General features: G+C 41.9%; 3 protein-coding genes across 3 annotated transcripts in view; all 3 read right to left on the minus strand.

Moving 5' to 3' along the window:
- eif2ak3 (eukaryotic translation initiation factor 2-alpha kinase 3) overlaps positions 1 to 13,676 on the minus strand; it is a 29,347-nt gene extending 15,671 nt beyond the window's left edge. Inside the window, exons 1-2 of the mRNA XM_070920210.1 lie at positions 13,617 to 13,676; positions 2,440 to 2,569 (exon numbers count right to left, since the gene is read on the minus strand). The gene's annotated coding sequence lies outside the window, so the exon portion shown is untranslated. The remainder of the gene's footprint in view (positions 1 to 2,439; positions 2,570 to 13,616) is intronic.
- Positions 13,677 to 15,346: 1,670 nt separating this feature from the next.
- Positions 15,347 to 22,121, minus strand: rpia (ribose 5-phosphate isomerase A (ribose 5-phosphate epimerase)). The gene is made up of 9 exons (XM_070920798.1): positions 21,936 to 22,121; positions 20,969 to 21,029; positions 20,716 to 20,771; positions 20,433 to 20,492; positions 20,139 to 20,203; positions 19,981 to 20,049; positions 19,383 to 19,524; positions 18,687 to 18,786; positions 15,347 to 18,501 (listed from the first exon to the last, which is right to left on the minus strand). Exons 1-9 carry the CDS (start codon positions 22,119 to 22,121, stop codon positions 18,404 to 18,406), a joined length of 837 nt encoding a protein of 278 aa, XP_070776899.1. The 3' UTR covers positions 15,347 to 18,403.
- Positions 22,122 to 25,566: 3,445 nt separating this feature from the next.
- The window catches only part of slc4a11 (solute carrier family 4 member 11), a 70,300-nt gene continuing 67,941 nt past the window's right edge, over positions 25,567 to 27,925 (minus strand). Inside the window, exons 20-21 of the mRNA XM_070920026.1 lie at positions 27,471 to 27,640; positions 25,567 to 26,337 (exon numbers count right to left, since the gene is read on the minus strand). Of these exons, the coding sequence (XP_070776127.1) occupies positions 26,271 to 26,337; positions 27,471 to 27,640 (237 nt within the window). The 3' untranslated portion in view covers positions 25,567 to 26,270. The remainder of the gene's footprint in view (positions 26,338 to 27,470; positions 27,641 to 27,925) is intronic.

Genomic DNA, 27,925 nt, shown 5'->3' on the forward strand with positions numbered 1-27,925 from the left:
CTATTGTGGTGTCAATCAACACATCGATAGCCCTGGTTCTTGAATGAGGTGAAAAATTAGGAATCACACTTGCTTGAAACTCCTCCTTGTGTGTTATTATGGCAATTCAATAGACATGCGAGCATCACAGTCTGGTGGCAGAAGAGGCTGTAAAGACTGAATAGTTGCCTGTTGTTAACTGGTTATGATGCTTTAACCCCTGTGAAGTCCGAAAGGTTTTGCTTTGAGTGAATCTTTGTCACTTTATCAATTTTCACCTGTTTTGTTAATTGGTTATGAGGCTGTTGTAAGCTCAAAGAAATAGTATAGGAAAACATTGGTGACAAAAAACACACACTTTGAATCTCTGAGAAGAAGAGTTTTTGGTTAAACAACAACTTCTTTTCTTTTTTCTTGAGTTTTTAAAGTGATTCAGGAGCAAGTCTGTCATCAGACCATAGAGAGTCATGTTATCCTTCCACTGAAGGCATGGAAATCACCAAAACTGCAGATCCCATATAACAAGTGTGATATCTTACCATTCAGTATAGCAGGGTGCAACTTTATATTCAAGGTCAAATTTACATTCTGATGCATCCAGTGGAGAAGCTATACTGTGCTTGCACAGTCTCTGTACAAACTCTAAGTGCTTTGAGGAACCTTTAGGGGTTCTCCACAGTATAACCTCCGAGGACCCTGGAATAAAAAAGGGTTCATGAATTCTGATTTTCTAAATCTCAAACACAGCAGTTTGCAAAACCATGTGCGATCAAGAAGCACAGATTCAAAGGTTTTTTTTTTATTCCAAACCCACACTACAGCAGCTGATTTCAGTGATTAGTTCCCTCCTTCTAATTGTAGGTTTACTAATCAGTGAACGTTTCAGGCTTCAGGTTTGTCAGGCTGAATGGAACATACTTGAGAACCACTTCACCCACTAATATGGGAGGTTCAACACTTCTTATCTTCTATACTGAGTAGCCCCGAAGTTTCTATATGTGGATTGTTGAAGATCAGATGAAACTGCTTATTTTTTATACACATTTCTTATCTTTTGCTCTAAGTGCATTGGTTTTTTTTATCATTACTTCCCAGAACGGTCAGGGTTGGCTTTTGATCTGTGTTACCCACCACCTCTGATCAATCAACCAACTTCTGTGGGAAATATAAAATACATCCCGACCTATGAACCAGGCTTTCTCAGCAATCTGGAAACATGCCACCTGTCAAAAGATATTAAACTTCATGAACTGGTTCTAGATTGCTTTTTTATTGTTATACCAGACTAATGAGCAGAAATGAACAGAGCGTTCAGAGAGTTCATTACACTCAAACACGCCTTACGAGCACCAACAGACTAACATTAAACTGATCTCAGCAACCACCCAGACCCTTGTTAGTATCAGAGGCTTATTCCCTGAGGCAAAACTCTCACAGACACAGAGCGAGTCCACATCAAAGTAAACCACGAGCACATCTCTAGTATGTATCTCGGAGAGCAGAGCTCTAAGCTACACTTCACTTTCAGCATGTCGGTGTGGGCGGTTTAAGCTTCTGTATACATGTACAGACGAGGGTCTTGCTATGCTTGTATGTGTAAACCACTACAGTCAACAAAGAGGCTAATCCTCCAGGCGAAACAGCTACACTCAGATTTATGTGGGGGTGTACAGTATGTCTGGTGTGTATTGGGTATTTGTGTACATGAAATGAATGTAAGCAACAGCAACCCTTGGTTGACTGTTCAAAGTGCACAGAGCTCAAGTATTGGACTCACTGTCTCCAGAAAGAAAGCCAGGAGGGACAGTGTTTGTTTTGAGGCAAAGACTCAGAGGAGAATGCATCCTTAACCTCACATTGACATGTCAGGACTGTGGTAATTGACTTTTTCATCTATAGGTAGATCTTAATCAGCTGAACAATGTAACCTGTTTAACCCTTTAACACCGAGCTGAGACGTTGCGCTTTACAGCCAATATGGTGTCATTACGGTAATTTCACTCGCACTCAGTCAAAATAAGCAAAAACGTCCAGGCAGACATTTTGAGGCTTAGGTTTTAACCCTTTAAAACCTAAACCTGGCTGTAAAGCGCAACGTCTCAGCTTTCAGAAACCGTTGGATTTTTTCCGATAACGCAAACTGTGACGTAATTATGGTAATCCAAAGTGCGCTTGCGCAAACGTGTCTCCTCAGTGTTAAAGGGTTGGCTGTGGTTGATTCTACATATTTATGGGTCATTCGAATAAAACTGAAAGGGAGATTCTTTATAGTACTAGTCTTCCAATCAGGATTATTTCAATTTTTATTATTCATTCGCTAAGGTGACAAAAACGCCAATAAATCTAGATTTTTGTTGCATTAACATTCTTCCATATGTGTGCCTGTTCAATATTGGGTAGGTTTCCTTATTTTCCCCATTCAAATGAATAAAAATGCAAAAGAAACAAGTGTTGGTCTACCTCAGGTTTGCTGAGGCTTGAGGACACCAGGCACCCTGAGCCGACATCTAGGTCCCATTGTTTCCTGCCCTGGTTGTGAGGATCCAGAGCCGAGATCCGCCCATCCAGGGTACTGATGATCACAAGAGACCTGTGGACAGAACACAAAGACTTCAACACACTCTCCAAAAAGCTTTAGATACTGGCAAGGCGACACTCTTTTCAGCCCTGGGCACCAATGTTGACAAGACTGCCTTGCAGTTGGCAAGGCGGCAATCTCTGCAAGCTGTTTTTACAAAAAAAAATTTAAAAAATGCATTTTACCAGTGTTGTCCTATCTTCCCAGTGGGGGTTTAAGTTTAATACCATCACAGACAAGACACTAAAGGGCGAAGAATTGTTAAGCGGTGGTGCAGATGTTGTCTTTCCCTCTCTTGTCCACACCCTTGTTTAGCAATCAGGGTGACCTTCAACTGCAGCCAAAAGCACACCTGTGCCATGACAAACACCATCCTGTCAGCTCGTCTGTTGATTAAAGATGGGACCAGACCGGAGGATTATTAAACCTGACCAGGCATCCCACACATAGCAACTCATTTCCATAAAAACAGTATGAAGGTGTAAGACCATGAATTCTCAGTTCTTAGTAAACCAAAACAGGAATCCATCATCCTTGTTCATTTATGTTGCACTTGGCACTACAAAGGTAAACCATGTGAAAACATCAAATATGGCTGAAATGCTGGATGAAGAGAATTGGGCTACAAGGGCTGTAAACTGATGAACTGGATTGATAAACTATACTTACTAACGCACATCACATTATGTTTCTTTTTCCATATTACTTCTATCAGAGTCTAAAACTGCTGTTAAAACATTAAACCACCTGGGACGGAATTTAAAATCCGTCTCAAAATCAAATACAAAAAACAAGCCTGGCAGGCAGACGAGGTTGATTTCCTTTCTACAAGTACTGAAAATAATTTGCCTTTCTTATGTCCTCATTTTATAAACCGTGGACTTCATCGTTATCCCCTTTTTGTCAGAAAAGACAGAAGAGTTTGCTGCACTTCAGGTATGGGAAGAGCCACTGATGGTGCTCTGGAACAGATGGTAACAGCGACTGTTAAGAGTACACCGGGGGATTTGACATGGTTCCTTTTCTCAGGCTTAAAACCGTTATTACTGCCATAAAATTAGGCTCATTTACATGTAAAACCTCAAATAAATGTTTTATGTGTCGACAAAGACCGTCTTTTATTCCGAGCCGATGGATTCGTTCAATGACATTTCTGATTAGTCTTGGCTCTCCAACATTGGCAGAAAATGAGTGTTCACAAACATTGGCTTGACTGCCCACGATGACAGCTCAGAGAAATACCGTATCAGTGCTGTTAAGAAAACAACCAAACCCTTCAGAGACTTTTAATTTAATTAAATTTCACTCTCAAAGATCTTCGTGAGTTTAAACCTCGTCTTAAGCCTGCTGGATATAATGAAAGATGTTTGGCCATCACGGGCAAAAATTACTTTCATTGGTCAAAAATCGGTTTTCGCAATACAAAAAAAAAAAGACGTGAAAGTTACTTGAATACTGAACGCTGTTGCAAAATATAGTGGACGTATTTTCCACATATTTCCATTCAGAGGCATTGTTGGCAGAGACACAGTGAGGAGCTAAAAATAAGATGCAGGAGGAAAATAAGATGCAGGGGCTGAAAGTGTTTTCCCTGGGATGATGTATGGGCTAAGGATTTCTCACAGCACCAGGGTGCTTTACCTCTGAGAAAAGATTTAAAAATTATTGTGGTGATGGATTTTTACATTTTAGTTTTTTTTTCTCCCCTCCCAATTAATTCTCTACCAAAACGTTGACTTTGTGAAGGGTTTTTCCTCCATCAGTAGTACAAATTCTCCAAACGAGTTTTATTCCCCTTTATGTGCCGACACAGCAAGATTCTTCTCTCTCTTGTCTAGTAATTCCAGGCTAAAAACAGTCGAACTGACTTGAATTAATCGAGACATCCAGCCCCACCCTTTGCCTAACTCTTAAAGGTTCTGCCGCATTGCTTGTCAATCATGTCCTGAGCTCTGGCAGGGGCCGCCTCCTGACTATTGATTTGTATCTGTCTGGAGGAGATGCTGTCAACTGGGCTTTTAGCTTTATTTAACCAGCAAGGGTCGTCTGAGCACACATCTTGTCTCTGAGCACCCACTGCTTCACATCCACACAGCTGGGACCCAACCAGCTTCCCTCTGTTGGCCACTGGGGCATATGGGGTTTTAACTACCTCCCTCGAGGGCCACTAGACAGCAGTTGGTGGGGGAAGAGACAGTGTTACACTTGTTCACTTTATAGCTCAGACTGAAAAAATTTGGAAATAAAGAAAACATTCATCCTCTATCCTCTTTATTTACGTGCACTGATAGTTGTCAATTAAGCTGAGTGTATTTAATATTGGCATCACCTGCACTTTCCATCATTTAGACTGAGCAGGTGAATTGCTATTGACCAGATATAATCCCTTATTGATGTAATTTATCGAACACTCTTCAGTCACGAAGGGGAAGGAGCACGTTCAAGGATGTTTAAGCTTTCAGACAACTAAGACATGGATTGTATCAGAGGGTGCAAATCAATTTTAGGAAGGTTTCTCTTGTGTTTCACAGTAGTCACTGGCACATTCACAGGGAGTTACAACTGCTGCTCTGGACCAACTAGTTGTTTCAGCTCAACTGAAGCTGGAAGTTTGCATAAAAATGCAAATAGGATCACTTAACAGTAATGAGCCATGTGTCTTTCAGCGCCATCAAAGCCAAGATTATCTCCCCAAATCTGCTCTTAGCATTATCAGCACCGTCACTAGCACTGAAGTGTAGAGTACTAAGAAAAACATTGTTTTTCCACTCAGCCACCAATAAAAACAGAGCACTGAAGCCCGCTCTCGCCCTCTCGATTGGCTGCGAGACCCTGCCAAAATATTAGGCTGATTGGTTGTTGCTAAGCAGTCGGCTCTGTGAGAGGGTGGAAGCTTTGGCGGCTTTCGCTCGGCCGGCCCCGCCCCCCCCCAAGTCATGCTGTGAATGTAGAAGTAAAGACGAAGTCACTGAGAGCATCGAGTTCAACTTCAGAGATGGAAAGAGGGTGAGCGAAAGATAGAAGAATTTCATTCTGAGAGGGAGATCAAAGGCTTTTGTGGACTCTTTGTACTCCAGATAAAGAAGGCATAGAGAGGGGGGGGTCGGGATGGGGGTGCACTTAACTCCACAACTTAGGTATCTTGATGGTAATGGAAAGAATGAGCTAGGCTACAAAAATAGTATTAAACCGAACAATAAAAACAACTCAAACAAAACAAACAGCCCTACTGTATCATTTAGAACTCAGGGCAATTTATTTTCCACGTCTGAGCCCCGAGACGCTGCTGCTCTGCTCGTCACCAAAGGGATAACATGTAGCCTGTGGGGCTGCTGCTGCCGACTGTGACAGATGCAGGCGGCTGAGACACTGCAGAAGACGTTGGAATGGAGAATGGAGACGGAGAAAGAGTGAGACTTGTGCCAACAGACTGAGGGTTGTTAGCGTTCTCGCCTGTAATGCTGTCAAAGTGTCATAATAGTGCAGAGAGCTTCTTCAATCACAAAGCGTATGGCGGAGCAGGGAGCCAATTAGCCTCACTCTCACCAGACTCTCTGCTCCTCAGAGACACTCAGGCTCAGTCTGCATACACACCGGCAAAACTGAGCTGCTGGTAAACACTCCATTGAAAGAAACAACCAGGATGTTTACACAGGCCGAGTCTCTAAGGAGCGGGAGCCGTCGAGCCAGGCCAATCGCAACAGCCTGCCACTTCCCAGCAGCCAATGGAAGCAGTGTTTTTCTCCTCCCTTACCCAATGTGCGGGCAGCTTTGCAGACTCTGAGCCAATGGCAGGGCAGAACTGTCTGTAACCATGCAACAGCGAGCAGCCTGGATGCACGCTGGAGTGTGGAGTTCTGCTGCCGCGCAGCTGCCACCCAGCCTGCCATGCAGCCACCGAGAGGCAGAACAAAAATACGAGAGCATGGGGAGCACGTGGGGAGAAAGTTATGGATGCAGCTCTGAGCCGGCCGCACCCAGCACCACCAGCTGCACTAGCAGGAGAGAAAAAAAAAAAACGTCAAGTGCATTCCTTTAAACAGTGCACATTCTGATAGATAATGCCACAGGGATGAGCCAAAGAGGGGAAGGTTTAAAACATTTAATTTGAGATTATTTATTCAGAATCAGAATTAGACTGAAGTCCAGTTTTACCAAAAATACGTAAAAGGAAAAACAATACCAGTAATCATAACCTGTTTGCAGTGAAAATGAGTGGTATGAGCCTTCAGGGCTTCAATTAAACAGAGTAAGTTTTCTTTTCAGAGCCATTTCAAGTCTTGCAATTGTAGTAATCCCATAATTCAATACAGGATATTTTAAGGCTTAAGAACCTGCAGGCAGTTAACGCAACACAGCATGAAATCAGTAACCGGTGTTTTTCTTTGGCAAACCTGAATATGCTCCCATGTACATAACAATGCCTAATATAAATGATCACTTACAATGACTAGATTAACTGTTTAACTTCAAAAGAGAAAACAAACACCGCCTTTGTAGGGTGTCACAAAGGTGACTGACATGGCAGTGATGTGCCACTAAGCCTAAAGAGACATTAATAATCACAGATGACATAACACCAGCACTTAAACACAGCTTAATGTGACTTGAAGGTTTATATAACTGTCCTCTAAACCTGTTAAATAAACAAGTGATCATTTTTTATGCGTTAGTCACAGCAGCTGAAGCCTGATTAATGAGGACTTGAGTGACACCTGCGATGTGAAGTCTGCTTTTAAAAATCGACCTCGCATCCATCAGGGTCACTGCAGCAGACCACCGCAGCAGAGAGCAAAGGGTGTGGTTGTAAAAAAAAATAGTGCTAGCATAAAAAAAAAAAAAACACACACACCATTTAAAAGCGTTGCCATCACCCTCTCTCCTCCTGCATAAGTGTGCTACCCTCTCCAACTAGTATCATCTCACACGTGGTAAAATCCAAACTCTATGGCGCCACGCTCCTGCCGGCTGATTGGCTGGGCTGTAACTCCGATACGAGGATCTGATTCGTTGTTGCTAAGCAGTGAGGAGCCATCGAGAGTGAAAACAAGACAGCATGGTCCTTAACTCCTTGTTTTCATCCTCCACTCCCTCCCTTCCTCTCTCTCTCTCTCTCTCTGAGTATCCCACCTTTTTGCCTCTGCCCCACCCATACTGCAGTGCTGCAGGATGGGTCCTGCCGACTTACCAAAATAGCCACTGACCTAATAAATTCCCTCCTCTTAATAATTATATTCAAAACTAGTGTTGTTAGGCACTCACATTAATGAAGAACTGGTTACTATTTCTGTCACTACACATGGTTATGAAACAACCCACAAACATCTTGTTTAATGAGTCATAAGCGCTTCTATAACCCAGACAGTGTTCATCATGTGCAGAAAATCAGGAAGTCAGTGACAAAGAAAGGTCATTACATCCCAACATCAGCACCTGCGGGGCAACTTCTGCACAATAAACAATAACTTTACAAATAATATTATTACAGAACGCAATAAAATAAGAAATAGTCGAATAACGCAACAACAAAAAAATAGCACCAGACACGAATAAAAACATGGTTACATAAGGAAAAGACAATGAGGATAACACAGGTTAAAGGAGATTATATAAGCATGTTTGAAGTGGCAACGAGTTCAGTAGTTTGAGTTATACATTCAGACCTCTCCAATGTTAAACAACTCCAGTACACCGACTGAGTTTCAAGAACTGAGTTTAAAGTGCTCAATTAAAACTTCCCAGAGGGAGTTCAATCATCTTCATCTTGACCTGTTATTTTGGGGACAGTTGCTATTAATAAAACCCACAACATCTCCCTGGTTACAGGGAGCGGACTACTGAAACAAAGTATGAGGGAAAAAAACAACAAGGAAATGAACTCTCCCCTCCCAAAAAAAAGGAAAAAAAATCTCCTCCTCCTCCGTTACCTAACTATAGCCAGACCCATGCGGCCAACTCAAATTCTGAGCACTAGCCCGTCTCTCCGACGCAATTGGCCGACAAGTCACCCGGCTTGGCCGATTGGCTGTTGCTAAGCAGTAGGCTGGTGGGAGCCAGCCGACGAGCACGGCGGCCCAGAAGAGTTGTTGCCGCTACAGGGCCCTGAGGGGGGTGTGGGGGGCGGGGGGTACAGAGGGTAGGGGGTGGGTGGCGGTGGGGGTAGCAGGTTCAAACAAAGCTGCCGTCCTCTCACCTCCAAGTGTTCCCAAAGGTGCTGGAGGCCCCGACGGAGCGCTCGCTGGCGGAGGCATCAAACCTGGCAGTGCCGTCACATGCATGATTCTCACACACACACGCACACGCGCACACGCACACACACACACACACACACACACACACACGCCGCACACACACACTGAGACAGATGTAAACACCAAGTCTCCAGAGCAGAGTTTGTAACGTATAGATGGCAGCGTTAAAGGTGAGGTGACAGCCGTCAGCCGACACGACAGCAGCTCTCGTCACAAACTGAAGGCCGGATCAAAGCGAACATCTAGAATATTTATAGATTACAGGATACAAGGGCGGAGGAGGGAACAGGAATAAAAAAAAAAACAACTGCAACTGACAGAAACTTAAAAATGTTGACATCTGAGCGTAGACGGTTTTTCAAGCTGTCCGCATGAAATGTTTTCAAGAGTCTGTGTTTGAAGTGCTCCACTCCAAAATGTAATTTTGAAAAAAATAAAACACCAAGAGATCCAGACTGAGAGTTATGATATTGTCAACAAACCACTAAAGTTGCCGGGATCCTTCCAACGTGGAATAAGTGGTTCATAGGTGTGAATTTTGTGCCACGAAGGAGGTTATGATTCTTTGCTTTCTTTTTTCTTTTTTTTTTTATAGTGACTTTATTCACATCTCTGTAAAGTTGTTTCTCTAGCCAAAGGGATCAAGGGTGTGTTAGCATTTATTATTGTCACAGGGTGGCACTTGATATCACAGGAACTGGTCTGTTTGACTTGGAAACAGCCGCACCTGCAGGTAAAGCTTTGAAAGGTCACAGAAGGATGTGGCGAAATGTTTTCAGGAGGCTGACCTAATTAATACTGGACTTAAGAGACGATTACGTCCCAAAAAGTGTTTTTTGTGTTTCTGTTTCACACTGAGTCATGGCTGGGTTCCCTCTCCAGGTCCATTGCTTTGGATGTGCAAAATCTCTTCCATCAACACAAACCATTACATGCTTTTTGCTTACAGTGCTGCCTTAAGCAAGACATTCTGCTAAAGTGATACTTAAGAACAACAACAACTTGAACTGAAAATGAATTGATTGTTGAAATACATTTTTCATTCCGTTGTAAATGTGTTTTCTGACATTTAGGAAGTCTTCTTTTGTTTAAATTGACCCATCTGAAGGCAAACACACCTAAATCATGTTTCACTTAATTTGACATTTCTAAAGATCAACGACAATTCTCTTGACAGATGGATGGAAACAGAGCATGGAGTATATACTCAAGGGGTGACATTAAAAAGCAATGTGTATGTGTGAAGGTAAGATGAGAGAGAGAGTAAATAAAAGAGCAAGAGACAAAGAGAATATATGCAGGAGAGACAGACCTCAACAAAGACATAGAGTCAGAGACAGACAGGGTGCGATAGCGTAGGTTGCATGAAAACCAGTGCAAGTTCATTATTTTCTTTATTTCATCCGTCATGTTTTGCATATTTGTTGTTGTTTTACAGACAGGCTTCTTAATGAATAATTCACCTGTTCATTCTTGCTGTATCTGCATCTCAAGCTACTTTGTTAATTATTTGTCTCATTGACTTCTACATATCAGTGTTACTGTTTGTTATTGTGATGGTGTGTAAATTCACACCCTCTGTAGCAGCCTTCGGAAAACTGGCAGAAATAAAACTTTTTGTGAGCTCAATATTTCAACAATATTTGTTCAAAAGTAAAAAAAAAAAAAAAAAAACAAGAGAGAGACATGAATACTTTAAACTTCTAATACTATGGACATTGGTAAACAAGAAAGCAGGAGGTACAGATTGTGAGAAAGGAAGGGGAAACGCAGTAGAAACCAACAGAAAGTGACAGACACAGCTAGGTGCACTGTATAGGAACAGAGGCAGGCACAGAAAGCGAGCAGTGGCAGGGTGTGACCAGCAGCAGGATGACACTCAGGAGTTTTCCTGCAGCAGCTGAGGTGCCTGGCAGGGGAATAGCAGGCATCTATCAGAGCAAACTGCTCTGCTAATTACTTTCGATTTCCTATTATTGTATTGAAGATGACAGGCAGAAGCCTTACCATCCTTGAAGTCCTTCACCATGTACTGCCCTTAAACCAGACATATTTTGACATAACTTTTATCCTGATAAGTTTGTTAGCTCGGTAGTGTAAACAGTGGTGTAAACAGTGGTGTAAACAGTGGTGTAAACAGTGGTGTACATAGGGTTGCAAAGGGTCGTTAAATTTCTGGAAAAGCTCTTAAATTTGGGGCATTTTGGAAATGTTACAGAATGTCAATATAAAAATCTTACGTTTTAAATCGTGAACTTATTTGGGGGGAAAGTACACATAAAAAAGTAATACTGGGTTTCATGTTGCATGATTGGGTTAAAAGTATGCATGCAGTATGCACTGCATTCAGCAGCGCACTCTTCCATCACATGTACAGATAATTTGCCAGGATCCCATTAAAAGAGGAATTCAGTAAAATTACAATCCTCTGCATTTACAGTTCATTCTCCCATCAACACTACTGCACTGTCTGAGCCAAAGGACGACATCCTGTCAGGTAACTTTTGATTATATATTACTGGAGTGAGTATATTTTACATCTTTTATATTTCAGTTACCCAACAGATAACACGTTAAAGCAAAATACACAGTTTATAGCTTGTTAACATCTTCTGCTAGTTTTTGCTAGTTAAATAGTTAAATAAATGGAAAGTTTCCACCTTGAATATTCACAGAATTTTTCAAAATAACATCTACAACAACTAATCACACCTATACCTCTTGACTTGCACTTCATGGGGATGAAGCTCCCGGTTGTGACAAAGCTGGATGGCATCCCAAACAACAAGAACTAATATCTGGTGCTTTGGGGGTTGTCAGAAAGCTTTTAAGTGACCCTCATGAATAAAAAGGTTGATGGAAAGTTGGAAACAAGCTGCATTTTTACCAAGTAGATACAGTAGCAGCAAGTTTCAGTATTACAGTAAGAAACAGCCCCAAAAGCCTTCAAAAGGTTTGTTTTCAATTTTATGACTGACATCAATCCAACTTTCTCTTGAAAAGCAGACAGCACATTTGGAATACTACACAGAGAATAATTTAGTGAAGGACCTGATGTGTTTCGACAAAGAAAAAGGCACTGAGATAAGAATGATTCTAGAAGCTGTCGAAAGTCGAAAGTATCTGTAATGGTCTTGGTAAAAAAATAAAAAATAAAAAGAACAACATGGCAGAGAGAAGTAACATCATGAAGAACACACTGCGCCAAACATCTAAGGTGGGCGTCAAACCCACTGTTTACCAAGGAAGACAAAATCAATGCCCTACCCACTGCGCCAAGAACTGCATCTCACTTTGGGCAGCAGCAGCAGGTCTAACAGGGTTCGGTGAACCTGTGGACTGTGTGAAGCCGTAAACTTTTGACTGGCAGGATCATGGGGATTTTCTCAGCCCAGTGACATGCCTTTACATGATAGTCTGTCAAAAAAATAAAATGCGCTTGACATGTTTTATTAGTATTCTTAGTAGGTGAGCGGAGCACCCCCCAAATGTTTGCTTTTTATTTATAACAACTGCTTTCAGTTTCAGTTTAAGTCTAAGCTTAACACTTTAGATTGTGTATGAAAGCTTTATTCTTGTGCTGCAGAGCCACTTTGTCACAGCTTTAGATTACCCCAAACACTATCACTTGCCAAAATCCCAATTAACTGTGGCTAATTAAACAAACGGACTCCTACTTTATCTCAACTTTACTTTTCTCATCTAAGAAGTAGAATCTGCTGACAAGGAGGAGATAAGCGGCGGATCATGGGAGGATGGTACCTCTGCTGTCAAGAGATTAGCAATGTTCCCCTCATGTAATGTGATTTCTGTATGATGATAAATGGAAAGCAAATTAACTCAACAGTGCAAACTGACGACTGAATGAGGAGAGAAGAAATCAGGAACAAGAACCCACAGAAACAAAGCAGACAGGAACCTTCCCCTCCACATCATACTTCTGATAAACCCGAAACTCGCTTATTAAAATCACATAAACTGAACCTACTGCAGGTTTTAACTGCTCGGGATCTGTGGACTCAACTGTGGACACAACTTCCAACAAACCCGCATAACAACGAAGCCATGCCCGGTCATGACATGTCCCTGCAGCGCAGGAGGACTCCTCATCATCGTCCCTCACAAACTTTCTGGTCGATGAAGTAGATCGCGTTTTGCCCCGACATGCCATGACGTTAGTCTACTTTCTAAAAACGTCCCCCTTTTTAATCAACAATACTAAGACTAGTAAGCAAAACAACCACATGTAATACCTAAAAAAGCAGCTACTTCTAAATGGCCTCATGTTCCTGTCGCCTGTGTTTTTCAAACTCGAGTCGAAACTCCGCGACGAGTTCTCGCAGACGAAGTCAAACCCGCTCGTCAACACGGTGTTTTTCATGTTTTGTGCCCTGACAGCTCGCTGACACCGCTCGACATTACTCCCACGAGGATTTATCAGGAATATAGGGAGATGAGCTGGGATATAACACGCGTTAACACGCGTTAACGCAGCGTTTATGAGTCCGCAACAAGTTTTGAGCGCAGTAGTGAGGCGGAGGAATACTCAGCGTGCGTCCAAAGCACGAGACTGAACGTTAGCTGGCCGAGCACTCGGTGAATTTCATTGTTTTAATAGCTAACGTTAGCTAGCTAAAATAGACGTTCTGCCTTTTTATGCTTTAATTTTTTGTTGTTTATTTGTCATTTTGGAGGTCGTCCACATTTTGCAGGTGTTACATACGCATGTCATAATGAAAGTGTCCGATAATGGGTGTCTATCGGCTCGCTGTCCGCTAACCTTTGAGAATTTTTAAAACAAATATTACCTCGTCGGTCGGACGCTTCCGTTACTTTCTCCATGTGACTCGTCGGCCTCCCCTGCCGAGCCATTCTCGTCGTCTTCCACGGTAACGTCTGCTACAATGACCGGAGCGCCTACGTTCTCCAAGCCCCGCTCCATGACTCTTGCACCATCTTCCTCCGAGGTCGAACCTGAACCCCGGGTGGCGGACTGCGGCTCCCTCCCGATGGCGGAGCCCTGAGTTTGCAAAGTCCCAAATCCGATGAGCGCTTTCAGCAACAGCAGGAGCACCAGGGAAATGCTCACGTTTCCAAAGTGAAGCCCCCTTTCCATTTGTAAGACTGGCACATTAGTGAAATATGAGATTTACATGCCACTGGCCTTGTAAATCTTAACATAAAAAAACTTAAAGTGCAAAAAACTGTGTAACTACAAAGAAAACTCCGTTGTGTCTTGCTAGACGCCCTTTCAAATCTCTACTTTAAGTAAACATAAACAGCCACTGGGTCACCATGTTATTCCCTTTATACTTGACTCAAGACTTGCCTTGGTAACGCTATGTCCCGCCTTGTTTCTACACTAGGATTGGACAGTAAATCATGTTACCGCTTCTCATTGGGCTGTTTGCTGTCAATCACGCATACTCGCATACTAAGCAGAATACGATTGCGTCCGATATCTGTCACTCAAAGAGGCGGGATCAGAACGTTCCAGCCCCCCAAACAGTGCACTTCATTGGCTAATCCACTGTTTGTCAAAACGACGCAGGCGCACTGGCGGCTGACACACAACGGGAGCAAAAGGTGACGCAAAAAAGTCCCCGATGGCGAATCCTGTAGCGGAAATATGATTGGTGGGATGTGTCGTTGTCTGGCCAATGAGAGAGACAATACGGATAAGCAGCAACACCATTGGTCGATTTCTGCCCTTCAGACGAAATGTAAGCACTAGATTCGATATTTCAGCTGCCATTCATGAGTAGTTGTCAAGACAGTCGGTATGAAAGCATCAACGTGGCTGCAGCTGTACATAGGTACATTTCCTGTTCCTGATCACGAGTTATGTCTTCTCATATTTGGCCAAACAAACTGAAGGCTATGACATAATGTCTATGTAAGACTTTGCGTTAAGGAATTTAGTTTTTTTTAAAAAGGAAGCTCATCTTAAACTGCATGCCATCCACGAAGCTTTCAAGTGATGTTTTCATAAATATATATTATACATGGCAGTTACTTTAAACGTATCACAAAGCATTTGTAGCGGTACAGACAGTTGCTCAATGCGTGTAGCATATATTTTATAATGACTGTAGGTGGCATTTAAGGTCATTGTGAACCCCGTTTGCTGATAGGAGTGAACTTGCAGCAGATTTAAGCTGCTTGCTTTTCTAGCGCCCCCAAGTGGCCATAAAGGAGAACGGCACCTTCAACGTTTTCTTTCAACTGTCACCTTTTGATGGAAAATACTGTCTCATCGTCCTTGACATGAAAACTTACAGCAAACAATACAGGCTTGTTTCATCCAAATTATGAAACATTTTCTCACTTACCTCCACTGATATTTACAAGGGACAGGGAAATAGTGAAATATCACAAGGAGTTGACATATATAATTGCCTGTTTTTGTCTGACTAACAGTCCAAAACTTAAAGATAGAGTTTACCATCATAGAAGACAGCAAATATTCACATCTGCGAAGCTAGAAGCTGTGAATGTTTGACATTTTTTCCTAAAAAGAAAAAAAAAAGACAAACAATTATTGATTATTGATGGAAATTTATTTTCTGTCGTTTCACTAATGGAATCATTATCATCACAAATTGTTTCTGCTTTAGTATCTAGTTTTGGAAGTCTGTGTACCACCATATCAAGTCATTGACGGAAAGTCAACATTTCAGTTTTCACAGAATCATCAGAAGTAAAACGAGGAGGCATACTGTTCATTCTCATCATTTTGGTCTTGTATTGGTTGACAGAGAAAACAGTACCTTCACAGCAAAATCATTATCACAGTCCATTGGTAAAGAAAATAATAAAAGAAATGCTGGTGCAAAAATATCCAACATAGTGTACAACTTGTACTGGACCCAAACTGGGTCACATATTCTCAGCTGAGTTAACGTCACTTTGTCTACACACCACTGAGGCTGATATATCCTAGAAAATCATCCACTTCCATTTGATTTATGAGTAGAATGACTAGAAATATTCTACTAGAATAGAATCAGATTGCCCGTACCTAATAACAGTGGCTTGTAGATAAACATGTCATCCAACTGCATTTGCTTGATTGTAATAAATTACCCAGCCTTGATGTTCTGCTGAGTCTCTCAGAGCCGTACATACAAAAACAAACATACAATAACAAAAAAAACAGGGTGTAAGGCATTGTGAGCCAAAATCACAATTTTCAAACAAATGATGGTTGTTCTGGACAGTAAAGAAACTTGCCTTAGTGTCAAGAAAGACAACTTGACTATTTGAATCTTTGAGAAAAGGAATGATGATGCTTCTGATTACTGTTTAAGGAGGAGGAGGAGGGGGGGGCATCAATTCAACAAGAGTACTGTGCTGTAGACTTGAGACACATTATCTCACCGACCCCTGCTGCACACTGAGCATAAGATCTTATACAACACCTTCAAAGCTGCACTATACTGGTTTGGGGTTTTTTCTCAATTAGAAATTCAATAAAGATAGGACCTTGTGAAACAAAGTGACCAAACATGACATATAATGATGTCTTTAACTACCACATTTGATATATTTATATAATGAAATATCTTTCCTAAAACCTGATGATACAGCTTTTAACAACATGTAGCACTGTTGCTGAGTGACAATGTGATCAGCTACAAGATCAATGCATTTTGCTACAACTGAATATAAAACTGTTACTACTACTGCTTTGGCGTGCCAAGGCACATAGCATGCCCTTGTGGTGCTGTTGGGTCAGACTAGAGCTACATCAGTTCACCATTGTGACCACTTTATAGCATAAGCGCCCATTACCACTACCTCAAATTGTTTTACACGTCTTTCCATAGCTACATTTAAAATTAAGTTTATGGCACAAGACTTCCTGTGAGCAGACGGCTTATGTAAGGAATAAGAAATTGTAAAGTAAGTTATAGGCACAAAGAAAGAACCAACACCGTGGAAGGAGGTGCATGCATGAAAGTACCATGGGTGTAGCTTAATATACGTCTATGGAAAGTACACACTTTCAGTTGTTTGTTTTTTAATGCAACAGTGAGAGGCTGTGGCCTTCAACTCTGCTGATCTTCTGCTGTTGTAACTCTACAGGAACTGTTGTTGAAACTTGGAGGAAACCACAACAAACTTCCACTGTCTTCACTCAGTGCAGGAAACCAGATCATTGGTGCATGGCAACATATATATCACATGCTAAAATTCAACAGCCAAGGAGAATTACAGCTGAACTTCCACATCACGACCACATATCCCACCAGCCAGTGAATTCAACAACTGTGACTCTCAAGCGACAGAATGGAGCCGTTTCCAGGTTAAAATCCTGAAATGCACACGCTGTGTGGGTGTGGTTATACCTGTCTAACCTGTACAGTCGTCCAGAACACATCAACAAGTTAAACAACTTCAAAATTCCTAGTAAACAGGATGTACATTTGTTGACAAGGGCGGCTGCATGATTGAGATGATGAAAAATGTCCCAAAATGAAACAAGAGCTGCTGCGGGACACACAGGGACAGCAGACACGACAGAATAACACCAGGAGCTGCAGTGACATGGAGGCGCAAAAAAAGGACCGGTGACACCTGCATGTTTCAACAACAGGAAGTGCATGCTCTCACAGTGACAGGACGGTTTCACCTTGTCCTTCGGTTTGATGGTTCTCAACCCTTTTGCTACTCGTATTTTTCAAATAATCTGTTGACACGTCTGTTTGAATGCCAGCAGAATCTACATTATATCTATTACAGCCAACCTCTGTGCTATAACCAACATTGTATTCTCACAGTGTCACATGTCTTCTTAACACAATAACCAAATAATGGAAGCTTCATGGCGGCACCACAGGGTTTCCCTAAATTATCAACAATCTCATTAATTTGCTGTTTAAATTAGCATATTAATTAGGGGAAATTAATTTCATGAAAAAAGTATAACTTTCTTCTTTTTGTTGTAGTATACAGTTAGTATTACTCCCCCATTCTGTGATCTAATTAAACAAAAAGACTTCCAAGGCATATCAGCTTTCTGACTGCTTAGTGTCTTGACTGATGGACTTTTGTTTGCAGCAGCTGACGACAATAGTTTGATGTCTGATTATGAGCTTTAAATGTAACTTTAACAGCCTCATTTCTTTTAGTAGGACTTAAAATGTAATCTCAAGGCACACCTTAGTTTCATTCTGCAGCACCGCTGTCATTCCCCACACTGGTTGAGAACCACAGCTGTGCAGACATTCAGTCAAACCCGCTAATTACAGGCCAACATTCCCAGTGAGACCAGGCAGCCAAACTGAGCAACAATACAGACACAGACAAAAACGCTACGTATATCAGATGCACTTGATTTTAGTCATCAGGCACTTTAAAACTCGCAGAACCAGAAGCACCACCTGCAGGATGAGAAAAATCAAGTGATCCTCATTTGGATCTGGTTTTGAGATGTGTGAAAACGTCCCTGCTACGGTTTTGTCCAGTTCTGCAGGAGGTGCAGCTCTGTCCAAACACAGCCTGAGACCGGGTGTAAATCATGAACACGGCACTTGCGGGAGAGGTGAGGTCATTCAAGAGGAGGTGAGAGACGGTGATTATGGCAAACTTCTCAGTTGACTGGAGGATCCCGAACCTGCACGCTTCCATCCTCCATCCCGAAGTAGGCTCGCTCAGCCATGCCGACGAAAAGCCCCGTCTCCACCACACCTGAGGAGGACACACAAGAGACACTGAGCGTTTTGATGGACAACAGTGGTCTTTAGTCCAATATTTCCTATTGCTTCCTATGGGAGGCTGTATGTGGTGATTGGTTGGTAGGTGAGCAGGAGACACCATCACTAAACCTAAACTGCACTTCATGAACCGAGATCAGTCGCCTGTCGGCTCCTCACCTGGAATCATCTTGATCGCGGTGTTGACTTCCTTCCAGTTCTGAGCCTGCTCAAACTTCCAGTCCAGGATGAAGTTGCTGTTGTCAGTGACCACAGGACCCTGAGAGCCAGACAGACACAAGTCAGACCTCAGTCAGGTACCAGCATCATTCACAAGGCTCTTTATGCCCCAATCTAACTCAAAGTTTGTGTTAAGTGGTCAATCGTTTTTAGGACATGAATTAACAGTTATTAGCATTTCATTTGCTGACATACAAGCACTTCTGAAGTCTTTCCAACAGTCTTCTTTATCTTGACTAGGCAACGACTGAAACTCTTCAAAACTAAACTGCTGAACGGAGGTTTCCCAGTTTAAAAAGTGGAGTAGGAGGTAAATCATCACAGTACATGTGTAGGTTTCAAGTAATATCCGGCATTAAAAAAACGATGTAATGCTTATTAAATGTTTTAATTAACTAAGTGGTTTCTAACTGGTTTAGCTGCTCTGACCCTTTCTGGGAAGGTGACTTTAACTTTTTAGTGTCACCATGAAAAAGGTCTCACTACTGTATGAAAACAAAACATCCGAGCAGAGCTAGGAGTAAAACCATGAACAGTGACATCGCTGCTGTAACAGACGGAGAGCCGATAGGAAGACAGCAAAGACGAGACAAGTGTTGGACACAGAAGTAAGAGTCGAGCCAATCCTCCACTTACTGCTTTACTGACAGCCATCCGTAAGTTGGCCTCCCCTCCAAAGTGGTTGGCTATCGTCCTGGAGACAGGAACGTACGCCATGGGGATCACCTCAATAGGAACTCCCTTCTTCCACTGCTGGCCCAGAGCCTTGGAGTCCTTCCTGGGAGGAGAAAACAGACTAAGAACCAAAGCTGGACACACATTTTAAGACACATCACATAGAGGCAGATTAAAGACCCTTTTTAGTAGATGTAGATGTGGGGAAATGTGTCATTAAAATATCTGAGAGGTAAAAGATAAATCTAGGAGAGGCAATGTTGTTTCTAGTGGTGTGAAAGCAGAGTAACAACATTCAACAAGTCACCCAAAGTCCAAATGGTTTCCTGTCGTGCTGAGTGACTCCAAAACCCTGAGGCACTGTCAACAAGCTCATCACATGCAACATATTTTTTATTAATGCTTTAGTTAATGCTACTAACTGGAGGTTAAGAAAAAACAAAACACACCACACAAACTTCATGATTTGCTTTGCTAATGCAGTCTTGTTCCACCTCTTGAGGCCGCAACCAGCTGGATTTCACAAATCTCCTCTCGAGGTAAACCAGCAAATACAAACCTGTAGTCAGCAATGACAACGAAATGTTTAGCACAGCCGGCAACGATTTTCTCCTGAGCCAGGCAGCCGCTGTGAGACAAAGAGAGGACGAGCGTGAGACAGAAATCACGGGAGACACTGGCTGTCGAGTTCTGCTGTCTGCGCTGAACTGTACTCACCCTCCACCTTTTATCAGCGTGAGATCTGCGTCCACTTCGTCTGCTCCGTCAATCGCCACATCCAGCTGTGAGAGAGGAAAGTAAAAATGACTTATTACACGAGCAGAAAACAAAGCAAAGGTACAACAAATAGACCCCTGAACAGTCAGCTCCACCATTCATGTTTGTTTTTTTTTGCAGTTGCATAATTTTCACAGCGCTCCAACTCAAGCTGACAGGGTTTGAGGGCCAACATATTGTGGCCCTTCCTCATTTCCAAGGCTTTCAGATTCATTTGTAAAGAGCTCGTCGTACCTCCGGGTGCCTGTCCAGATCCGACAGCGTGAGGCCGTGCTGCAGGATCAGCTGACGGGCCTGTGGGAAGACGAGCCGAGAGAAAATGTGAGGAATCTTCTCTCGCAAGTCACGGTGAATCGATGTGTTCACAGGAAAAGAAAAGACGGTGTGTGTGGTAATGAATTGCAGTCAAAGCCGCAACGTTGCAGTACATGCTGTTGCCACATGCATCAAGCCGCCAGTATGAAAATAATTAGGAGTCATGTTGGTCTGTAAGTAAGACTAAATGTCTCAAACTAACCTGGAAAGAGGTGGGCACACACACAATGTTGAGTTTCTCCTGACGCACTCTCTCAGCTGGAATAAACAACACACAAAGTTAAAGAGGCATCGTGAGCGCGTTAACCTCAAGCATTGGTGATGAAAATCCAATTCTGCTGTATTTATTAAGAATTCCACTAATGATAAAGTAGAAAAACATGCAGTGAGACGAGTGAGACAACAGCTGTCTCATGAATTACATCTTAAATCTGTATTATAATGATTCCACTCACCTAATCTGTCCACAGCATAGACAATGGTTGATCCGCTGCCCACTCCAACCACCTGGTTGTTCTACGAGAGACGGGAAAGAAGTCAAACTGATGCTTCATGTTAAAGCAGCTGCTACAAACAGATGGGAGCAGAAACCTGCCATATGCACTATGAACATATCGACGGTGAGCTCCTGTAAAAAAAGGACACAGTATCATCAGCAGCAGTTATTGTTGATCTAACCGATTGTATTCATGTGTTCAAGGTGTTTTGATTAACACTGACTCATACAGGAAAGACCATGAACACAACATCTAGGTGAAACACACATATGCCACAGTCTCAATTAAAAAAGCGGAAATTATAAGCTTTTTCCTGATATTTGACACCAACAGACTGCAAGGATGTTCATTTCATGAGCTAAGTGTGGGGATGTGGGAGGTTAAGTGTCCACTTCAAGCATCTGGAACAGGCAGATAAACTCCTGCTGTATCACCACAGTCTGTAAAAGACGAACTGCCACTTATTGTTCATTATTTATGTAGTGTTTCACAACAGCAGTGCAAAGTTATGTGAGCACCAGCTTCTGGTTTCAGGCTGCGCGTTTAAATCATGCATAACATGTTGGCTCTATCTAGTCCTGTTTGTCCATCAGTTAAAACCACACTGCTAACAGCTAACACATGCTGTAACATACGGCCAGTATATTTAGTCCTAAAGCTCACTATCCGGGGACAAGCATGCATAACACTGAGCTAAGTCCCTTCCCAACCGCGCAAGTTAGATAACAGTAATAAGTTAGCAAGCTAGGCTACACGGCTTCCTATTTGTGCATTAGCTAACTTTGCTAGCGTTCAGCATCTGAGCAACTAGCTAGGAGTAGAAATGACCGTATTTTACCTGAGCAGGTGTAAACGACAAGCTAGCAGAGCGTGAACACACGTCGACACACTAGCTAACAGCGACCCTACGAGCAGTCCACTGTACCTGGACGTGGTTGTCCACAGCGGCGTAGGCGGCCAGTTTCTTCGCCTCCTCTGCCATGTTCGCTCCGGTAAGACTGAACTGACCCACGTGTTTGTGGTGGCTCGGAGCCGCCAGCCTCCAGGATGCCGGAGAGACTGCTGATCCAGCTGCGAGGTTACGGAGGGAGACCCACCCCTGGAGTCTCATGGCCCGGCCCACAAGACACAGAGGCAGGCCCACAGAGAGACAGACAGACAGACAGACAGACAGGTGTCCTCTGCACCAGGAAGTCAAGAGCGCTGTTTTAACTCTTTGCTTTTAGTCCTGTTTGACAGCTGCTCACCTGTCCTGCGTCCTCTCAAGTAACTTAAAAGAGATCTGCGCTCATCTGCGCAGGTGCGGCGCAGCAGCGACACCAGGCGGTACAAACAGAGGCTCACCTGTTTGTTATGGTGTCACTTAGAAAATAGTTTTTGTGTAATGTGTCTAGTAGTTACAAACCACAATACATCTTCCTGCTGATGAGGATTTGCATACAGCTTCCGGTGTGGCTGGTGATGTAACGTTTTGTCCTGAGGGGGGCGCCAGAGGAAAAGGAGGTCAGTGAAAGTGCAAATTGTTCATCCTCTCGGGAGCATGAATGTTCTCAGCAACTTTCACAACAGTCTTACATTGTGACATTTCTTGTTTGCAAGGTTGACATTATGGCCTGAGGGTGGTGCAAGAGGAAAGGGTTCAGTCTCTGGGGTGTGAGCAACCGAGAACGCCACAATTATAGTCTTCAGTCACCGGTGAGAGTCGTGTGTTTTTGATGGGATATGCAGAAGAAATAGATTTAACTCTCTAAACCTCTGTTCCCTGTGTTCATACATCCTGTGTTCTCTGATGCCTTGTTTTCACTTCTCCAGCCTGTTATCTTCAGGGCGAAGTATTGATTTTTAGGGTCGATGTGATGCCAAAGTTTCACTGCTGATATTTTTTCAATATCTTACTTTGGGGAATATAAACATGTTTGCCTACAAACCCCTTTTTTTTTCATTGAATGAAAAGGCCAAATTTTTACAGTTTGTTAAATCACAAGCATCTGTACAAAATCTTTGCATAAATATACATAAAATATAGTTTTTCAAAGACCACATAAACAAGATTACAAATCTGACCTCACGTAAGTGCTAGCTTTCAGTATGTGACAGTTTTTGATACTACCTTTACACAAAGAGACTTGTTGAGCATCTCCGCAGCAGATTTGTAGACTGTAAATTCACTGCATACTCTGTGTAACCATTTAGCACATCTTGACAAAGTGTTTGGTTCAGCCTGATGGTAAACAAAAGGTCAATAACATTACAAGGAATCCTCCTCTAAAGGCCATTAATATACAAATCAAGCACTGTGACAATCTGGACATTCATTTAGATATTTTGCTGTGGTCTAAATGAACACACACGCACACACAGGTGTTTACATCACTACTACTTTTTATTTGGCAAACAGCTTGAGATAGTCTCTCTTTTTCAGTGTACAGTATATATACTATAGTAAACCAACACATTCTGTTTGATAACCATTTTTTTTTCTCGTTTTTACATATTACAGCTTACAAATATAGCTGATCTTTTTGACAAAATTACAGATTTTGTTTGACACCTAAATTAGTATGCTATATAAAAATCCACACATCTTACATTCATGATTAGAAAAAGTAGGCTATATGAAATCAGGAAAAGAAAAGAAGAAAACAAAAACACCACAGCACGCAAATTTCAAACAAATCCAATTGGGAGGAGGGGAAGGGGGAGGTGGGGGGGGGGTCAAGGTTTCACAAACAGAGTAGTATGACTTTCACTCTGAATCCAACATCAAGTCCTCTGAGAGAAGTTTGCTGCTATTCCAAAATCATCAGTACAGAGAAGATATCAAGGAACAACAACAATAATGTCACACAAGAAGGTTAAATCTCTGCTCTCGGTCCAAAGTTAGAAACTAATACCTTGCCATGGATTATAATGGATAGCTGATAGAAACTAAACTCTGCATTGCAAACTGTACATATTACTTCATACCTCACAATCTCTCTCTTCTCTCACTAGTGCTGCCTTAAGCCTTAGTCCAAGGATTATGTAAATGCTTCCCAGCTTTCCTTTCGCGCCTTGCTATCTCGGCATGAGACAGCTGCTTAAATTGGACATCTTTCTCACATCTGTAAGACAAAGTTGAACAGAACTGCATGAGGGAGCTGCCATTTGGATATTGGGAAAGCAACTAAACCGTAATAAAATCCTGCACTGAGAATGCCTCATTGACAGGTAGACTTTTTTTTTTTTCTCTCTCTCTCTCTCTCTCCTTGATGTGTGCAATAATTGAATCAGCACGGAGCAGTTTTTGTACCATGACGATGGACTGAAAAGTTGCTGTCTTAAAAATACAGCTGGCCTCTTTTTGCTTCACTGATGGGTCCGCCTTTGCTGGGAAACCCGAATCTCACCGGTGAAGTTCTGTTTTTATACACAGTATTGCTGAATATTGAGCATTGCATTCGGTTTATTGAGAAGTTACTGCTTGACTTGCTATTTTTTTTTTTCTCGTGTAGGATACATGTCCATTGGCATCACATTGTATCAAAAACCCAGATGAGTCATGCTTTTACGCAAACCAGTGCCTAGAAATGTTCTTTTTTTTTTTTTTTTGTCTTTTTGTACTGTAGATAACAAGATAATCTTTCCAGCGACTGGATTATTACATGACAACGTTTGCAAGCATCGATCTAATCATAACATCTAAATAGAAAAACAAGACCAGATTATTCTAAAACTCATCTCTGAACACTGGTTCACAAAAATAAAAATTAAAAAAAAAGGGATGCATTTCGTTGAATCCAAAGCCCACAAATGTTCATTTTATTTATTTTTATTTTTTTTACCTTTACCTGACTTTCATCTTTACTAGCAATGCACCAGAACTGTGTTGGACTTCGACATGGAGCTGGAAGGGACTTTGATATGTAAACACTGCGGCAAAGCCAGATGTAAGACAACACACTCAAAATACGAGAATCAGTAACTGTGGAATGTAAAGGAGCAAACAGAGAATTACAGATTACGTTCCAGTTCGGGGTAAAAACACATAATTATAATTTCGTACTTAAAAGATAAACTGTCATTATGATAAATAAATATTCTATTTCAATTTAACCTAAAATACATTTTTTTTTTGTATAGTGCCATAATATATTCTAATATATTCATAATTTGATAAAGATTTCACTATATGTTTTGGTTTGTGCTGTCGTTCTAAATAATTACATATAATATATACCTGTGGAATGTATTTTTTCATTAGGCTGAATACTTCAATTCAGCCTTAAAAACGAGGTTTTCTAAAGAGCTGGCAGGAAGCTAGATGAGGGACAGATTAGTAATGTCCATGACACACACACACACACACACACACACACACACACACACACGCTCCTTTGTCCTCTCCTTAATGAACACTGACATTTGTTGGAATGACTTAGAAACTAAATATGTACGGGCACAAGTGTCCTTTATAGAAAAAGGGGGAATCACAGCTAAAAGGTGCAGGAATGTAAAGGTTTTAACACTGCACAACGACAGAATTACAAAAGGTAAAGATTTACTTTGCAGTGGCCTAAATGCAGTCTTCTTACCAGTTAAGTCACCCATGGAAAAGTATTTAAGTACTTGTCAACACAGTGTACGTATGTAAAATTTACCCAAATGAGTGTAAAAACACAATGTGAGTGCAAAGTGTCAGAGAAGATATTGTTCATACTTAACATTGTGCCATTACACCTTTCTAAGTACTCTCCTGTATGTACACTGGCAGCCTTTTTTATCACTTACACAGCATTAGTGAGTACTTTCAGCGCTGACCCATAGCTTAACACACAGATGAATACACTGCAGTAAAGATATTGTAAAATGCTTCAGTAAAATGTAAAGGTGTGTGAGGAGAACGTGGAGGTATGTGGCACTGAACGATCTGACGGGGTCAAACGGAGGTGAAACAGGGAGTTCTGGGCGGTCCAGTTTTTCGGTGGAACTTTTCCCCAGAGAGATGCTGTCTGTCCATGTTTGGAAAACATTTCCTACGGCTCTCATTTCTCCTCCTCACTCGACTACCCACATTTCCAGTGCTTCACCTGTGAGAATGTTCTTATCGGATACAAAAATCTAAACAGTCGGTATTTCTCCTTTTTGCTTCCATACAGTTTTGCATTGAAAAATACGTCTTTTTTTTTTTTTAATCCTCATTTCTTTTCTTTTCTTTTCTTTTTTTTTTTTTAATGCTAGACGTCTTTTTTGTGGATCCAGAACTCGTCTCCATCGGTAGCTACATGTGTTGGGCATCCATTATGTCCAAGTATTTGGCCTCAATGATATGAGGAAGCACGTTGTTCCTAAACACAGAGCAGACAGAGTTTATGTCAGTTGTTACCAGCGACAAAGAAGAACAGAAAACATAAGAAGAAAAAACAAAACACACCATCAAAATGTCAGATCTTATCAGACGAGATTCATCACTTCCTTCTCAGTTGTACCAGTGAACCGGAGAGAAAACCAGCGATACAGTGGTGGCTGATATACTGAAGTATGTGAGTGTGAACAACAAAATGATACTTTGCATGGAAGAAGTGGAAATGTTTTTAATGTTAAGACAGCACAAGAAAGGCACAAGTCCAAACTGGACACGATGTCTGTTTTTAGATCAACAATGGATGAAATGACCAAATGTGTGTGAAAAGGTGTTGAACTCAGAGGGAATTATCACCGGACTCTGCAGTTCCCTCAGCTCTACAGAGCATTTTAACGCCTTGCAAATAGTTTTGGTTCAGTCTCACTGTTTTAATGAGTGTTGTTTCAAGATGCAGCTGTTTTTAGTAAAAAATAAATAAAATAAAGAGACGTTACCTACTGTTCACTACCAGCACCAAACAACTGTTGGTGAACATAGTGGAGCATTTACCAGCTAAAGATGGTAATGAATGTTTCAGTAAACTGGGGTAAAACAAACTTTGAAGTCAAACCAAATCAATAGGAAAATAAGAATGCTTAAACTTTGAAAAGTTTACTTTACATTCTTCACAGTTTAACAGTTGCAAACCATCATTTTTTATTGACGATATCCCGCTAGTTTGATGCTATAAGGGTGCAGGTAAATTATTCTGAGAATTTACAAATATCATGTATAATGCACTGCACCCATCTGCTGTTAGTGCTGCAGACACACACCATGTTTAGTATGTGTGTGATGAACTGCAGATATTTCCAGGTGAAACACTTTAAACCTCGTTGTAGGATTGAAATATGTAAGTAATAAAACTACTTTATTCCCCAAAAAGGTGCTGTGTAGAGATATATTGGGTGGTGGCAACAACAGCAACATGTCCACAGATTTTACTGAGGCTGAAGCACGTTTCCATCGGAGGCAGATTCAGGTCACAGCACTCGTTACCCGCGTGCTGCTCCATGTCATCCTGCTTTAAAGCACTTGACAAAATCATTTTCGGGGACAAAATTGCAGCAGTCGTACCTGATTGGAATTAGCAGGATCATGAGCAGAGGGAAGATCATCTTCATGTACGGTATCGGGTACATGCCAAACGTACACAGGATCAGCAGCTGCATCATCTGCAGGAAGGTGAAGTAGTGGATCTTTCTCTGGGGCACTTTGCGTATGTAGTGGGTGGGCGGGTAAGACGTCTGCAGGAGGGGAGAGGATCAGGACAGATTAAAATACAATCTACCCTGAGGTTATTTTCCTCACCGTCCTCAGGTCTCCTGCAGTCTTGAAGAAATGACTAAAGGAAGTGAAAGGCCCACACACCTCTAAGAAGTGCGGGTGTTAGATCGTAAATAACAGTTAGCTTTCAGTGGAGGCTTTCTTATAAAGTACAATACGTGTATTTATAGCGTGAGGGTCTCCTGTGAATGTACAGGAGAGAAGCTGCTGGTATTCTTGTAAACCTGCGCTCGATAAGATTCTCA

This window comes from Enoplosus armatus, chromosome 15 (assembly GCF_043641665.1).
Source record: "Enoplosus armatus isolate fEnoArm2 chromosome 15, fEnoArm2.hap1, whole genome shotgun sequence".
Classification (NCBI taxonomy): Eukaryota; Metazoa; Chordata; class Actinopteri; order Centrarchiformes; family Enoplosidae; genus Enoplosus; species Enoplosus armatus.